At 51.8% G+C, this 16,354-nt stretch overlaps 1 protein-coding gene across 1 annotated transcript in view; it reads right to left on the bottom strand.

The window, feature by feature from the left end:
• Window positions 1–1,657, bottom strand: part of MYOCD (myocardin) — a 291,154-nt gene extending 289,497 nt beyond the window's left edge. The window contains exon 1 of the mRNA XM_038742905.1: window positions 1,430–1,657. Within this exon, the coding sequence (XP_038598833.1) occupies window positions 1,430–1,586 (157 nt within the window). The 5' untranslated portion in view covers window positions 1,587–1,657. The remainder of the gene's footprint in view (window positions 1–1,429) is intronic.
• Window positions 1,658–16,354: the final 14,697 nt, after the last annotated feature.

Below are 16,354 nucleotides of genomic sequence, written 5' to 3'. Positions count from 1 at the left end.
CTTTGCACATAGTAAGCGCTTAATAAATGCCATAATAATAATAATAATAATAATCCAAAGGAGGACGTCCCCGGGGCATCCCGAGGGCCCGGAGCCGCCGGGTTCCGCGGCTCGAGAGGAATTCCCGCCCGGCCCGGCCGGTCCCACTTTATTAACGAGGCTTCGATGACCGGCCCGACGGCCAGAGGGAGGATGATCCCGGCCTGAGCAACTCCTCCGCCCCCGGGGGACAGAGTTTTTGTTCCTTTAACTCCCGAGGAAATTCCTTGGTTGCGGTCAGGCCCTCAGACTATTTAGACTGCAACGCGAATGTCCCGTTCAGCCGCAACCCCACAACTGTTTGGACTGCGATGCCGACTCCGGCGTTCTCCTCTCCGACCGTCTCGGGCGCGACTCCGGGATGGGACGGGCCGACGGGAAAACGCGGGGTGGGGGAAGCCCCGCCGTTCCGCCCTCCAAAGGGGCTTGCCCGGGATCGGGGCCTGCCTCCCGAAAAAATAATAATAATAATACCGATAACAGCCCCGAATACGGGCCGCGCGTCGGACTCAGCGTCATCTCAGCTGACGGCACGACATTTCATTCATTCAATCGTATTTATTGAGCGCTTACTGTGTGCAGAGCACTGGACTAAGCGCTTGGGAAGGCCAAGTTGGCAACATTTAAGAATGGCGCTTCCCTCGATAACAATCCCAGCATTTATTAAGCGCTTACTAGGTGCAAAGCGCTGCGATTCGGCGCTTGGAATAGTTCCGATTCAAATCCAAATTCGGCCCCCGTTTCCGCCATCACCGATTCTCATTTTCCGACGGTTCGGAGACCGAATCCTTTAAAAAAAAGGATCCCCTCCCACCCCGACGCCCCTTCCTTTCCGTCATCCCGGCACGCGGCGTCCGGCCTGCCCATCCCGCCGAGTCCCGGGCTCCTCCTTCCGAAGGACCTTCGTCTTTCTGCGGTTGCGGGGTCGGGGGGAGACGAACGGAGTGATTCCCAAAATCAGGAGGGAAGCCGGAGTCCGTGGCAAGGAAAAATTTCAGGGGGAAGGGCCGGAGGAGATTATTGTATCTGTAAATCTAGGCCTTCCCAGAATTGGGAGTTCACATCCCGGCATTCCCGGGAACAAGGCGAAGCTACTCATCGGCTAAACGATGACGTGAGCCCCGGGCCCTCTTTTGGTACGATCCAAGCCCCGCCACCTCCTTCGGTACGACCGAGTCCCCGGCATCTCTTTCGATACAGTTTAAGCCGGGACAATCCCGGGAGACCGAGGGCGGAAAACGCTACACGACCAGACTGGATAGAGAACCCCTTCCCGACGGAAAGATCCGGGCGGCCCTCCGACTTCCGCTACGTGGAGACCGCTCGCGGGTAAACGACGGCAGGTCCGGTTTCCCGCTCCGCTCCGAAAGACGAAAATTAAGGGACTTACCGTTTTTCCCGTCGGTCCCCGGAGGCGAGCGGCGATGGTTCTGTACGATCCCGTCTCCGCCGTCCCGGGCGCCATGGTCTCGGGGTTTCGCCCCTCCGTCTTTCCCGTCGGCCGCCCTTTTCTGGTCCGAAGGCTCCTTTTGGATCCCACCATTCATCCCCCCTCCGGAGCGGCCCGTTCTGGATTCCTTTACCTCTGGGAAGCGGTTCCCGGCTGGTCCCGAATCAGCCTCTGCAGCCGACCCCTGAAAGATACGGAAACGGGGAAGTCCCGGATCGCTCTGGGCAGATAATAATGATAACGACGGCACTTATCATCAGCACACAGTAAGCGCTCAATAAATACGACTGATTGATTGATTATTAAGCGCTTACTACGTGCAAAGCACCGCTCTAAGCGCTGGGGAGGCCGCAAGGCGATCGGGTTGTCCCACGTGGGGCTCCCAATATTCATCCCCATTTTCCAGATGAGGTCACTGAGGCCCAGAGAAGTGAAACGACTTGCCCAAGGTCACACAGCTGACCGTCGGCGGAGCCGAGATTTGAACCCAAGACCTCCGGGCTCTTTCCACTGAGCCACGCTGCTTCTACGCTGCGGCCTTCCAGGTGGTTCCCGCCCGAAGGGATCTTTCACGCTCTACCTCGACACTCATCTCTTCCGAGCCACGCTTGGTTTCGTGGAAAGAGGGCGGATTTGGGAGTCAGAGGTCGTGAGTTCTAATCCCGCCACTGCCACTTGTCAGCTGTGGGACCTGGGGCAAGTCACTTAATGATAATGATGGTTTGGTTTTTGTTTTAAGCGCTTACTATGTGCCGACCGCTGTCCTAAGCGCTGGAATGATAATGATGGTATTTGTTAAGCGCTTACTATGTGCCGAGCGCTGTTCTAAACGCTGAAATAATAATGATGGTATTTGTTAAGCGCTTACTATGTGCCAAGCACTGTCCTAAGCGCTGGAATGATTATGATGATATTTGTTAAGCACTTACTAGGTGCCGAGTGCTGTTCTAAGCGCTGGAATAATAATGATGGTATTTGTTAAGCGCTTACTATGTGCTGAGCGCTGTTCTAAGTGCTGCAATAATAATGATGGTATTTGTTAAGCGCTTACTATGCGCCGAGTGCTGTTCTAAGCGCTGGAATAATAATGATGGTATTTGTTAAGCGCTTACTATGTGCCGAGCGCTGTTCTAAGTGCTGCAATAATAATGATGGCATTTGTTAAGCGCTTACTATGTGCCGAGCGCTGTTCTAAGCGCTGAAATAATAATGATGGTATTTGTTAAGCGCTTACTATGTGCCGAGCGCTGTTCTAAGCGCTGAAATAATAATGATGGTATTTGTTAAGCGCTTACTATGTGCCGAGCGCTGTTCTAAGCGCTGGAATAATAATGATGGTATTTGTTAAGCGCTTACTATGTGCCAAATGCTGTTCTAAGCGCTGGAATAATAATGATGGTATTTGTTAAGCGCTTACTATGTGCCGAGCGCTGTTCTAAGCGCTGCAATAATAATGATGGCATTTGTTAAGCGCTTACTATGTGCTGAGCGCTGTTCTAAGCTTACTATGTCCCGAGCGCTGTTCTAGGCGCTGGAATAATAATGACAGTATTTCTTAAGCGCTTACTATGTTTAAAGCACTGTTCTAAACGCTGAGCACTGTCACCCCCCAAAGGGTACCGGGATTGCGGGGGGCGGATTGAGGAAAGCTGGAGACTTTATAATAACAATAATAATAACAATTATGGTATTTGTCATGTGCCAGGCACCATCCTAAGCGCCGGGGAATAATAATAAAATAATAATGATGGCATTTGTTAAGCGCTTACTATGTGCAGAGCACTGTTCTAAGCGCTGGGGGGGGGGGGGGACAGAAGGTGATCAAGTTGTCCCACGTGGGGCTCAAAGTCTTAATCCCCATTTTCCAGATGAGGTAACTGATGCTCAGAGAAGTTAAGCGACTTGCCCAAGGTCACACAGCAGACATGTGGCGGAGTCAGGATTCGAACCCTTGACCTCTGACTCCAAAGCCCGGGCTCTTTCCACTGAGCCACGCTGCTTGGGGAAGATACAAGGTGATCAGGTTGTCCCATGGGGGGCTCCCAGTCTTCATCCCCATTTTCCAGATGAGGTCACTGAGGCCCAGGGAAGTGAAGTGACTCGCCCAAAGTCACCCAGCTGACAAATGGCGGAGCCGGGATAATAATAATAATAATAATAATAATAATAATAATAATGGCATTTATTAAGCGCTTACTATGTGCAAAGCACCGTTCTAAGCACTGGGGAGGTTACAAGGTGATCGGGTTGCCCCGCGGGGGGCTCCCAGTCTTCATCCCCATTTTCCAGATGAGGGAACTGAGGCCCAGAGAAGTTGAGTGACTTACTATGTGCAAATCACTGTTCTAAGCACTGAGGAGGATACAAGGTGATCGGGTTGCTCCGCCGGGGGGCTCCCAGTCTTCATCCCCATTTTCCAGATGAGGAAACTGAGGCCCAGAGAAGTTGAGCGACTTACTATGTGCCAAGCACTGTTCTAAGCACTGGGGAGGTTACAAGGTGATCGGGTTGCCCCACGGGGGGCTCTCAGTCTTCATCCCCATTTTCCAGATCAGAGAACTGAGGCCCAGAGAAGTTGAGTGACTCGCCCAAAGTCACCCAGCTGACAAATGGTGGAGCCGGGATAATAATAATAATAATAATAATAATAATAATAATGATAATAATAATAATAATAATAACAATGGCATTTATTAAGCGCTTACTATGTGCAAAGCACCGTTCTAAGCGCTGGGGAGGTTACAAGGTGATCAGGTTGTCCCACGGGGGGCTCCCAGTCTTCATCCCCATTTTCCAGATGAGGGAACTGAGGCCCAGAGAAGTTGAGCGACTTACTATGTGCCAAGCACTGTTCTAAGCACTGGGGAGGTTACAAGGTGAGCGGGTTGCCCCACGGGGGGCTCCCAGTCTTCATCCCCATTTTCCAGGTGAGGGAACTGAGGCCCAGAGAAGTTGAGTGACTCGCCCAAAGTCACACGGCGGACAGTTGGCGGAGCCGGGATTCGAACCCCTGACCTCGGACTCCAAAGGCCGGGCTCTTTCCACTGAGCCACCCTGCTTCTCTTAGTACATGGATGAACAAGTGAGCCCCAGGTGGGACAGGGACTGGGTTGTCCCCGTAGAGAAGCAGCGTGGCTCAGTGGAAAGAGCCCGGGCTTGGGAGTCCGAGGTCACGGGTTCAAATCCCGCCTCCGCCAATCGTCAGCTGGGTGACCGTGGGCAAGTCACTTCTCTGGGCCTCAGTTCCCTCATCTGGAAAATGGGGGTGAAGGCTGGGAGCCCCCCGTGGGACAACCTGTCCACCTTGCAACCTCCCCGGCGCTTGAAACAGTGCTTTGCGCATAGTGGCAGCGTGCCTCAGTGGAAAGAGCCCGGGCTTGGGAGTCCGAGGGCACGGGTTCAAATCCCGGCTCCGCCAATCGTCAGCTGGGTGACCGTGGGCAAGTCACTTCTCTGGGCCTCAGTTCCCTCATCTGGAAAACGGGGGTGACGACTGGGAGACCCCTGTGGGACAACCCGATCACCCTGGAACCTCCCCGGCGCTTAGAACAGTGCTTTGCACATAGTAAGCGCTTAATAAATGCCATTATTATCTTCTAGACTGTGAGCCCACTGTTGGGTAGGGACTGTCTCTATATGTGGCCAACTTGTACTTCCCAAGCGCTTAGTCCAGTGCTCTGCACACAGTAGGCGCTCAATAAATACGGTTGATTGATTAGAGGGGGAGACAGACGTGGATATAAATAAACTACAGATAATAATAACGAGAGTATTTGTCGAGCGCTTACTATGGGCGAAGCACTGTTCCAAGCACCGGGGGCGATACGAGGCCATCGGGTGGTCCCGCGTGGGGCTCCCCGTCTTCATCCCCCTAAGCAGCGTGGCTCAGTGGAAAGAGCCCGGGCTTTGGAGTCAGAGGTCATGGGTTCAAATCCCAGCTCTGCCACTTATCAGCTGTGTGACTTGGGGCAGGTCACTTCACTTCTCTGAGCCTCAGTTCCTGTAAAACGGGGATGAAGACTGTGAGCCCCCCGTGGGACAACCCGATCACCTTGTATCTCCCCAGCGCTTGGAACAGTGCTCGGCACATAGTAAGCGCTTAACAAATACCATCATTATTATTATTATTATTATTATTTTACGGAGCAACGGAAAGGCCCCGGAGACGGGCGGGAGAAGCCGGCTCCCTCCCCAGCCCCGCCGTGGCAGGCCCAACGTCGGGGCCCTCGGCCATCTGACGGCCCCGCTTATTTAGTAAATACTCCCAGACACTGTGATGGCTGTTTACTTTAAACGTCTTGGAAGACTTTCGATTTGGGCGATAAAAGCCGCCGGGTGACGAAGACACGCAGCGAGGCCCGGCTGCCGGGCCAGTCCAGACTCTCTTTCCCCGCACAGGGCGAGTCCTCCAATCAATCGCATTTATTGAGCGCTTACTGTGTGCAGAGCACTGTACTAAGCGCTTGGGAAGTCCAAGTTGGCAACATATAGAGACGGTCCCTACCCAACAGCGGGCTCACGGTCTAAAAGAAAGCAGGTCGGCGCTGCGGCGGGCGGCGTACATCCCGAAGCCGCCCGACAGCTTTACGCGGATTAGGATCGTTCGGGTTTCCCAAAATCACGACGGCCGGAAGACCGCGAGGCCCGGAGACCTCCAGCTCGGGCCTTCAGCTGGGTGACTTTGGGCGAGTCACTTCACTTCTCTGGGCCTCGGTTCCCTCATCTGGAAAACGAGGATTAAGACTGTGAGCCCCACGTGGGACCACCTCATCACCTTGGAACCTCCCCAGCACTTAGAACAGTGCTTTGCGTATAGTAAGCGCTTAATAAATGCCATTATTATTATCATTATTATAAATATTCTCAGTTAAGGGCTTTCCCATTATTTACGTTCGGGCCCGTTCCAAAATTCCGCGTGCGCTAAGTGGCAGGAAGAGTACGGCGGGGCGCGGCGGGCGGGGGAGACTTTCCTTTCTCCGCTCAACTGGAACGCGCCGGACCGCTGACCTCTGAGATTTCCCAATCCACTCCATCGTCAGTTAAATCATTTTTCCGCAGACGGATGGCGGCAGGCGGCTTCCCGCCTCGTTTGCCGGCCCTGGCCGAGACCGGCTTTACTTACAAACTTTTGGCGCGTCTTACGGATCTCGGGGGTCCGCCTCCCACGAAGGGCTGCGGCCCTGTGGACGGCGGCGAGCGTGTCTACCACTTCTAATAATAACAATAATAATAATAATAATAATAATAATAATAATGGCATTTGTTAAGCGCTTACTAGGTGCGAAGTGCCGTTCTAAGTGCCGGGGAGGATACACGGTGATCAGGTTGTCCCACAAGGGGCTCGCAGTCTTCATCCCCATCTTCCAGATGAGGGAACTGAGGCACAGAGAAGCGAAGTGACTTGCCCAAAGTCACTCATTCAGTCACTCAATCGTATTTATTGAGCGCTTACTACTACTACTAATAATGATGATGGCATTTATTAAGCGCTTACTCTTAAAGCACCGTTCTAAGCGCTGGGGAGGTTGCAAGGTGATCAGGTGGCCCCACGAGGGGCTCGCAGTCTTCATCCCCATCTTCCAGATGAGGGAACTGAGGCACAGAGAAGTGAAGTGACTTGCCCAAAGTCACTCATTCAGTCACTCAATCGTATTTATTGAGCGCTTACTAATAATAATAATAATGATGATGGCATTTATTAAGCGCTTACTCTTAAAGCCCTGCTCTAAGCGCTGGGGAAGTTGCAAGGTGATCAGGCGGTCCCACGAGGGGCTCGCAGTCTTCATCCCCATCTTCCAGATGAGGGAACTGAGGTCCAGAGAAGCAAAGTGACTTGCCCAAAGTCACTCATTCAGTCACTCAATCGTATTTATTGAGCGCTTACTACTACTAATAATAATGATGATGGCATTTATTAAGCGCTTACTATTAAAGCACTGTTCTAAGCGCTGGGGAGGTTGCAAGGTGATCAGGCGGCCCCATGAGGGGCTCGCAGTCTTCATCCCCATCTTCCAGATGAGGGAACTGAGGCCCAGAGAAGTGAAGTGACTTGCCCAAAGTCACTCATTCAGTCACTCAATCGTATTTATTGAGCGCTTACTACTACTAATAATAATAATGATGGCATTTATTAAGTGCTTACTCTTAAAGCACCGTTCTAAGCGCCAGGGAGGTTGCAAGGTGATCAGGCGGTCCCACGAGGGGCTCGCAGTCTTCATCCCCATCTTCCAGATGAGGGAACTGAGGCCCAGAGAAGCGAAGTGACTTGCCCAAAGTCACTCATTCAGTCACTCAATCCTATTTATTGAGCGCTTACTACTACTACTAATAATAATGATGGCATTTATTAAGTGCTTACTCTTAAAGCACCGTTCTAAGCGCCGGGGAGGTTGCAAGGTGATCAGGCGGCCCCATGAGGGGCTCGCAGTCTTCATCCCCATCTTCCAGATGAGGGAACTGAGGCCCAGAGAAGCGAAGTGACTTGCCCAAAGTCACTCATTCAGTCACTCAATCGTATTTATTGAGCGCTTACTACTACTAATAATAATGATGATGGCATTTGTTAAGCGCTTACTCTTAAAGCACCGTTCTAAGCGCTGGGGAGGTTGCAAGGTGATCAGGCGGTCCCACGAGGGGCTCGCAGTCTTCATCCCCATCTTCCAGATGAGGGAACTGAGGCACAGAGAAGCGAAGTGACTTGCCCAAAGTCACTCATTCAGTCACTCAATCGTATTTACTGAGCGCTTACTAATAATAATAATGATGATGATGGCATTTATTAAGCACTTACTATTAAAGCACCGTTCTAAGCGCTGGGGAGGTTGCAAGGTGATCAGGCGGTCCCACGAGGGGCTCGCAGTCTTCATCCCCATCTTCCAGATGAGGGAACTGAGGCCCAGAGAAGCAAAGTGACTTGCCCAAAGTCACTCATTCAGTCACTCAATCGTATTTATTGAGCGCTTACTACTACTAATAATAATGATGATGGCATTTATTAAGCGCTTACTCTTAAAGCACCGTTCTAAGCGCCGGGGAGGTTGCAAGGTGATCAGGCGGCCCCACGAGGGGCTCGCGGTCTTCATCCCCATCTTCCAGATGAGGGAACTGAGGCCCAGAGAAGCAAAGTGACTTGCCCAAAGTCACTCATTCAGTCACTCAATCGTATTTATTGAGCGCTTACTACTACTAATAATAATGATGATGGCATTTATTAAGCGCTTACTCTTAAAGCACCGTTCTAAGCGCCGGGGAGGTTGCAAGGTGATCAGGCGGCCCCACGAGGGGCTCGCAGTCTTCATCCCCATCTTCCAGATGAGGGAACTGAGGCCCAGAGAAGCAAAGTGACTTGCCCAAAGTCACTCATTCAGTCACTCAATCGTATTTATTGAGCGCTTACTACTACTAATAATAATGATGATGGCATTTATTAAGCGCTTACTCTTAAAGCACCGTTCTAAGCGCCGGGGAGGTTGCAAGGTGATCAGGCGGCCCCACGAGGGGCTCGCAGTCTTCATCCCCATCTTCCAGATGAGGGAACTGAGGCCCAGAGAAGCGAAGCGACTTGCCCAAAGTCACTCATTCAGTCACTCAATCGTATTTATTGAGCGCTTACTACTACTACTAATAATAATGATGGCATTTATTAAGCGCTTACTATGAAAGCACTGTTCTAAGCGCTGGGGAGGTTGCAAGGTGATCAGGCGGTCCCACGAGGGGCTCGCAGTCTTCATCCCCATCTTCCAGATGAGGGAACTGAGGCACAGAGAAGCAAAGTGACTTGCCCAAAGTCACTCATTCAGTCACTCAATCGTATTTATTGAGCGCTTACTACTACTAATAATAATGATGATGGCATTTATTAAGCGCTTACTCTTAAAGCACCGTTCTAAGCGCTGGGGAGGTTGCAAGGTGATCAGGCGGTCCCACGAGGGGCTCGCAGTCTTCACCCCATCTTCCAGATGAGGGAACTGAGGCCCAGAGAAGCCCAAAGTCACTCATTCAGTCACTCAATCGTATTTATTGAGCACTTACTACTACTACTAATAATAATAATGATGGCATTTATTAAGCGCTTACTATGAAAGCACTGTTCTAAGCGCTGGGGAGGTTGCAAGGTGATCAGGCGGTCCCAAGGGGGGCTCACAGTCTCCTTTCCGTCGGCTCTGAGACATCGGGCTGCCCGTCAACCTAGGCACCGAGCCCAAACCTCCTCCCTCTGGGCTTCTAGGGCGTCCAGCCCCTCGCCCCCATCTTTCCTCCCCTCGCCTCTGTCCTTCCGCGGCCCGGCCCGCACCCTCCGCTCCTCGGCCGCCGCCGCTCACCTCCTCACCGGGCCTCGTTCTCGCCCGGCCCGGCCCGGATTTCCTCCTCAAATCCATCAACCAAGCTCTCTTCCTCCCTTCAAAATCCTACCGAGAGCTCACCTCCTCCGGGAGGCCTTCCCACACTGATCCCCCTTTCTCCTCTCCTCCTTCCCCTCCCCACGGCACCTGCAGATATGTTTGTACAGATTTATCACTCTATTTATTTCACTTCTACCTATTTATTTTGTTAATGACGCGCATCTAGCTTTAATCCTATTTGTTCTGACGATTTTGACACCTGTCTCCGTGTTTTGTTTTGTTTTGTCGTCCGTCTCCCCCTTCTAGGCCGTGAGCCCGTTGTTGTCTCTAGATGTTGCCCACTTGGACTCCCCAAGCGCTTAGTCCAGCGCTCTGCACACAGTAAGCACTCAATAAATACGACTGAATGAATGAATGAATGAATGACGGGGGACTGCCACTTTCTCCCGGAAACGTTATCCAACCCTGGTTTCGCCGACGCCGTCTTCTCCTGGCCCTCTTCCCGTCTCTCCGGCGGCTCATTCCCGGTCTCCTTCGGGGGCTCCTCCTCCGCCTCCCTCCCCCTAACTTGTGGGGGTCCCTCAAGAGTCAGTTTTGGGTTCCCTTCTATTCCCGCACAATAAGCGCCCAATAAATACGATCAATCTTTCTCGTGGGACGTAATAATAATAATAATAATAATAATAATGGCATTTATTAAGTGCTTACTATGTGCAAAGCACTGTTCTAAGCGCTGGGGAGGTTACAAGGCGATCAGGTTGTCCCTCGTGGGGCTCACAGTCTTCAGCCCCATTTGACAGATGAGGAAACTGAGGCACAGAAGACAGGACATATTACCTTAACGTCTTTCCACCACCCACTCAACACTGCCCGACTCAGAGGGTTAAATAATAACGTTGGTATCTGTTAAGCGCTTACTATGTGCCAAGCACTGTTCTAAGCGCCGGGGAAATTACAAGGTGATCAGGTTGTCCCAAGGGGGGCTCACAGTCTTCATCCCCATTTGACAGATGAGGGAACTGAGGCACAGAGGACAGGGACATATCTCCTTAACGTCCTTCCGCCACCCCCTCAACACCGCCCGACTCAGAGGGTTAAATCGTAATGTTGGTATCTGTTAAGCGCTTACTATGTGCCAAGCACTGTTCTAAGCGCTGGGGGACACACAAGGTGATCGAGGTTGTCCCTCGTGGGGCTCACAGTCTTCACCCCCATTTGACAGATGAGGGAACTGAGGCCCGGAGAAGTGAAGCGACTCGCCCAATGTCACCCAGCTGAGGAGTGGCGGGGCCGGGATTAGAACCCACCACCTCCGTCTCCCAAGGCCGGGCTCCTTCCGCCGAGCCACGCCGCTTCTCCCAAGTTGAACCAAGTTAGCTGCAGTCGCGGCCCATTAACCTGTACTTCCCAAGCGCTTAGTACAGTGCTCTGCACACAGTACGCGCTCAATAAATACGATTGAATGAATGAATGAATCAATCAATACGATTGAATGAATGGATGAATGAATGAGTGTGTCCTGTGTACAGAGCACTGCACTAAGTGCGAAGCAGCGTGGCTCAGTGGAAAGAGCCCGGGCTTTGGAGTCAGAGGTCATGGGTTCAAATCCTGGCTTCGCCAATCGGCAGCCGTGTGAGTTTGGGCAAGTCACTTCACTTCTCTGGGCCTCAGTTCCCTCATCCGGAAAATGGGGATGAAGACTGTGAGCCCCACGTGGGACAACCTGATCACCTTGTATCCCCCCAGCGCTGAGAACAGTGCTTTGCACATAGTAAGCGTTTAACAAATGCCATTATTATTATTATTATTATTATTCTCTGGGCCTCAGTTCCCTCACCCGGAAAATGGGGATTAATACTGTGAGCCCCTCGTGGGACAACCTGATCACCCTGTATCTCCCCAGCGCTTAGAACAGTGCTTAACACATAGTAAACGCTTAACAAATGCCATTATTATTATTATCATTATTCTCTGGGCCTCAGTTCCCTCATCTGGAAAATGGGGATGAAGACTGTGAGCCCCCCGTGGGCCAACCTGATCACTCTGTATCCCCCCAGCGCTTAGAACAGTGCTTTGCACATAGTAAGCGCTTAACAAATACCCTCATTATTATTATTAATGATAATAATAATAATTGGCATTTATTAAGCGCTTACTATGTGCAAAGCACTGTTCTAAGCGCTGATAGAGACGATCCCTACCCAACAACGGGCTCACAGTCTAGAAGGGGGGAGACGGACGACCAAACAGTACAGGGCTTGATATCGTCCCTCTTTCCTTTCACCGTCTTTCTCTTCTCTTAGAGAAGCAGCGCGGCTCAGTGGAAAGAGCCCGGGCTCTGGAGTCAGTGGTCATGGGTTCGAATCCCGGCTCTGCCACATCTGCTGTGTGACCTTGGGCAAGTGACTTTACTTCTCTGACCCTCAGTCCCCTCATCTGTAAATTGGGGATGAAGACTGGGAGCCCCATGTGGGACAACTCGATCACCTTGTATCCCCCCCAGTGCTTAGAACAGTGCTCGGCACATAGTAAGCGCTTAACAAATGCCATTATTAGTATTAAAACGCAAAATGGCAGGAGATTTTTCCCCTTCTCCCGGCCGGCATTTACAACGGCCTCCGAGTGGCTGACTCTGACCTTTCGGAGGAGGGAAAAGATGGATCGTGACATTCACCGGGCGGATTCTTCCCTAAAGCCCAGAAAGATTACCGGAGGACTGGGATCAGTCAGATGGAGCGTGGAAAATATCCGAGCAAAATCAAAGTCCAGGGCACAACGGTGAAAGGAAATAAAACGGTTTTCCGACTTCGAGTGCAGAGTATTCCGCAGGCTTCCCCCTCTGGGCTCCCGGTTCGATCCCGTCTCGGGGTGGGGAAGGGAATGTGAGAGTCCGGGTTACTCGGGAGGCAGCGTGGGATACGGGAGAGGTCCCCGGCCCGGGAGAGAGAGGGCCTGGGTTCTAATCCCGGTTCTGCCACTTGTCTGCTGGGAGGCTTGGGTCACTCGACTCGTCTCTGCCTCGGTTTCTTCATCCGTAAAATGGGTATTTACCACCCTTCCTCCCTCCTACTTAGATGGTGAGCCCCACGTGGGGCAGGTTCTGCATCTGGCCCGATTAATAATTCGTCTCTACTCCAGTGCTTGGAAAATCGTTTGACGCAGGAGAGGTGCTAAACGAATACCATTATTATTATTACTGTTATTTAATTATGATTCATTCACTTATCCAATCGGATTTATTGAGCGCTTACTGTGGGCAGAGCACTGTACTAAGCGCTTGGGAAGTCCAAGTTGGCAACACGCGGAGACGGTCCCTACCCAACAGCGGGCTCACGGTCTAGAAATTTAAAACAAGCATTTGGCAGGGGTAACTTGGCCCGTCCTCAGTAGTCCCACCAATATGCAGGTTCATTTCTCTAGCGTGGCTCAGCGGGAAGAGCCCGGGCTTTGGGGTCAGAGGTCACGGGTTCGAATCCCGACTCCACCACGTCTGCTGTGTGACCTTGGGCAAGTCACTTAACTTCTCTGAGCCTCAGTTACCTCATCTGTAAAATGGGGATGAAGACTGTGAGCCCCACGTGGGACAACTTGATCACCTTGTAACCCCCCCCAGCGCTTAGAACAGTGCTCTGCACATAGTAAGTGCTTAACAAATGCCACTGTGAGCAGGGAACGTGTCTTCCAATTCTGCTATACTGGACGCTCCCCAGCAGGCTCAAAAAACGCTTTGGAGTCAGAGGTCACGGGTTCAGACCCCGGCTCCGCCAATCGTCAGCTGTGTGACTTTGGGCAAGTCACTTCTCTGTGCCTCAGTTACCTCATCTGGAAGATGGGGGATTAAGACTGTGAGCCCCCCGAGGGACAACCTGATCACCTTGTAACCTCCCCAGCGCTTAGAACAGTGCTTGGCACATAGTAAGCGCTTAATAAATGCCCTCATAAAATAGAAAAAAACACCACCCCGCTGGGGTGAATGGAAGATGTTGGCTGGGATGGGAGCCTGCTCACTCTGTAACCAGGAAGCGCTCACTAAATACGACTGATTGATGGATCAACTGATTGATTGATTGATTGATTGAGTTACCACCGGGAAGTTCCTACGGGAGAGAGGCGGGCAGACTTCCCTGGCATGCAGAAGGCGGGAGAGGGAGCTTGGGGACGTCGGCGGGTCGTCCTGAATCGGACAGAGCCTGCCCCATCCCAATTTTATTTTATTTGTACATATTTATTCTATTAATTTTGTTAATATGTATTGTTTTGTTGACCATCTCCCCCTTCTAGACTGCAAGCCCGCTGTTGGGTAGGGACCGTCTCTAGATGTTGCCGACTTGTCCTTCCTAAGCGCTTAGTACAGTGCTCTGCACACAGTAAGCGCTCAATAAATCATCATCATCATCATCAATCGTATTTATTGAGCACTTACTATGTGCAGAGCACTGTACTAAGCGCTTGGGAAGTACAAATTGGCAACATCTAGAGACAGTCCCTACCCAACAGTGGGCTCACAGTCTAAAAGGGGGAGATAAATACGACTGAATGAATGAATGAATGAATGAATGAATGAAAGTGCAGCAGGAAACCCCCTTTATGAGCGCCTTGGCCTCTGCCTTGTCCGTTTGACAGCGGGGGGAGTCTACGTAAGTGGTCCTGGGCTTTTAAGCGCTTAAAACGGAAGCAGCTTAAAGAATGCTAATAATTTTGGTATTTGCTAAGCGCTTACTAGGTGCCGAGCGCTGTTCTAAGCGCTGGGGGAGATACAAGGCGATCGGGTTGTCCCCCGTGGGGCTCACAGTCTTCATCCCCATTTTCCAGATGAGGCAACCGAGGCACAGGGAAGTTAAGCGACTTGCCCAAAGCCACACGGCTGGCGGAGCCGGGATTAGAATAATCAATCAATCAATCAAACGTATTTATTGAGCGCTTACTGTGTGCAGAGCACTGTACTAAGCGCTTGGGAAGTACAAGTTAAACAAAGTACAAGAATAATAATAATGATGGTATTTCTTAAGCTCTTACTATGTGCGAAGCCCTGTTCTGAGCGCTGGGGGAGATACAAGGCGATCAGGCCGCCCCACGGGGGGCTCCCAGTCTTCAGCCCCATTTTACAGACGAGGTAACCGGGGCCCAGAGAAGTGAAGTGACCCACCCCAAAGCACACAGCCGACGTGCGGGATTAGAACCCAGGACCTCCGACTCCTAAACGCGGGCTCTTTCCCCCGAGCCACGCTAGCCAAGGAGGTGGCCGGCTGGCCCGCTCTCCTGCTTCTCGCTAGCCCGGGGTGCCGCTCTCGGCGCCCACAGACTAAATCCCCTCGACCCACTCCGTCCCCGCGGCGGACTTGGAGGACGCCCCGCTGTCCCGCGGCCGAAATGAGATATCTAATCGCCGGCATCTGTTTAGTTTCAAAGCGGCGTGCTTTTCATCCCTCGGATCCCTCGGCCCGGAGAATCACGGGGCAGGACTCCAGAAGCCGGGACCCATCTTCGGGCCTCGGGCCAAAGAACTCCCCCGGAGAGCATCCTTTGGGAGGGAAGCGGAGAGGAGCGAGAGGGAGAGGGAGAAAGGACTGAAGATGGAGAAGAGGAGGGAAGGAGAGAGGGATGGGGGGGAAGAGAGATGACGGAAGAGAGGAGGAGAGGGGAGAGAAGAGAGGAACGAAAAAAGGGAAGAGAAAGAGGGAAAGAGGAAAGGAGCGTAGAGAGGTGAGACGAGGAGAGAAAAAGAGAGAAGTGGGAAAAAGAATAATAATAATAATAGTAATGGCATTTGTTAAGCGCTTACTATGTGCACTGCTCTAAGCGCTGGGGGGGGGGATCCCCTTCTAGACTGTGAGCCCACTGTCGGGTAGGGACCGTCTCTATAAGTTGCCAACTTGTACTTCCCAAGCGCTCAGTCCGGTGCTCCGCAGTAAACGCTCAATAAATACGATTGAATGAATGAATGAATACCATCAATCAGTATTTATTGAGCGCTTACTGTGCGCAGAGCACCGGACTGAGCGCTTGGGAAGTCCAAGTTGGCAACATCTAGAGACGGGCCCTACCCGACAGTGGGCTCACAGTCTAAAAGGGGGAGGCAGAGAACAAAACCAAACATACTAACAAAATAAAATCAGTAGAATAGATATGTACAATAAATAAATAAATAGAGTAATAAATACGTACAAACATATATACATATATACAGGTGCTGTGGGGAAGGGAAGGAGGTAAGATGGGGGGATGGAGAGGGGGACGAGGGGGAGAGGAAGGAAGGGGCTCAGTCTGGGAAGGCCTCCTGGAGGAGGCGAGCTCTCAGTAGGGCCTTGGTGATGAAGGTGAATACAAGGTGATCGAGTTGTCCCACATGGGGCTCCCAGTCTTCATCCCCATTGTCCAGATGAGGGAACTGAGGCTCAGAGAAGTGAAGTGGCTTCCCCAAGGTCACACAGCAGACATGTGGCAGGGCCGGGATTCGAACCCATGACCACTGACTCCACAGCCCGGGCTCTTTCCATTGAGCCACGCTGCTTCTCTAAGAGAA

This window comes from Tachyglossus aculeatus, unplaced genomic scaffold (assembly GCF_015852505.1).
Source record: "Tachyglossus aculeatus isolate mTacAcu1 unplaced genomic scaffold, mTacAcu1.pri scaffold_1_arrow_ctg1, whole genome shotgun sequence".
In the NCBI taxonomy this organism is placed as follows: Eukaryota; Metazoa; Chordata; class Mammalia; order Monotremata; family Tachyglossidae; genus Tachyglossus; species Tachyglossus aculeatus.
The sequence above is the reverse complement of the archived record's forward strand: the minus strand, read 5'-3'. Positions and strand labels throughout refer to the sequence as shown.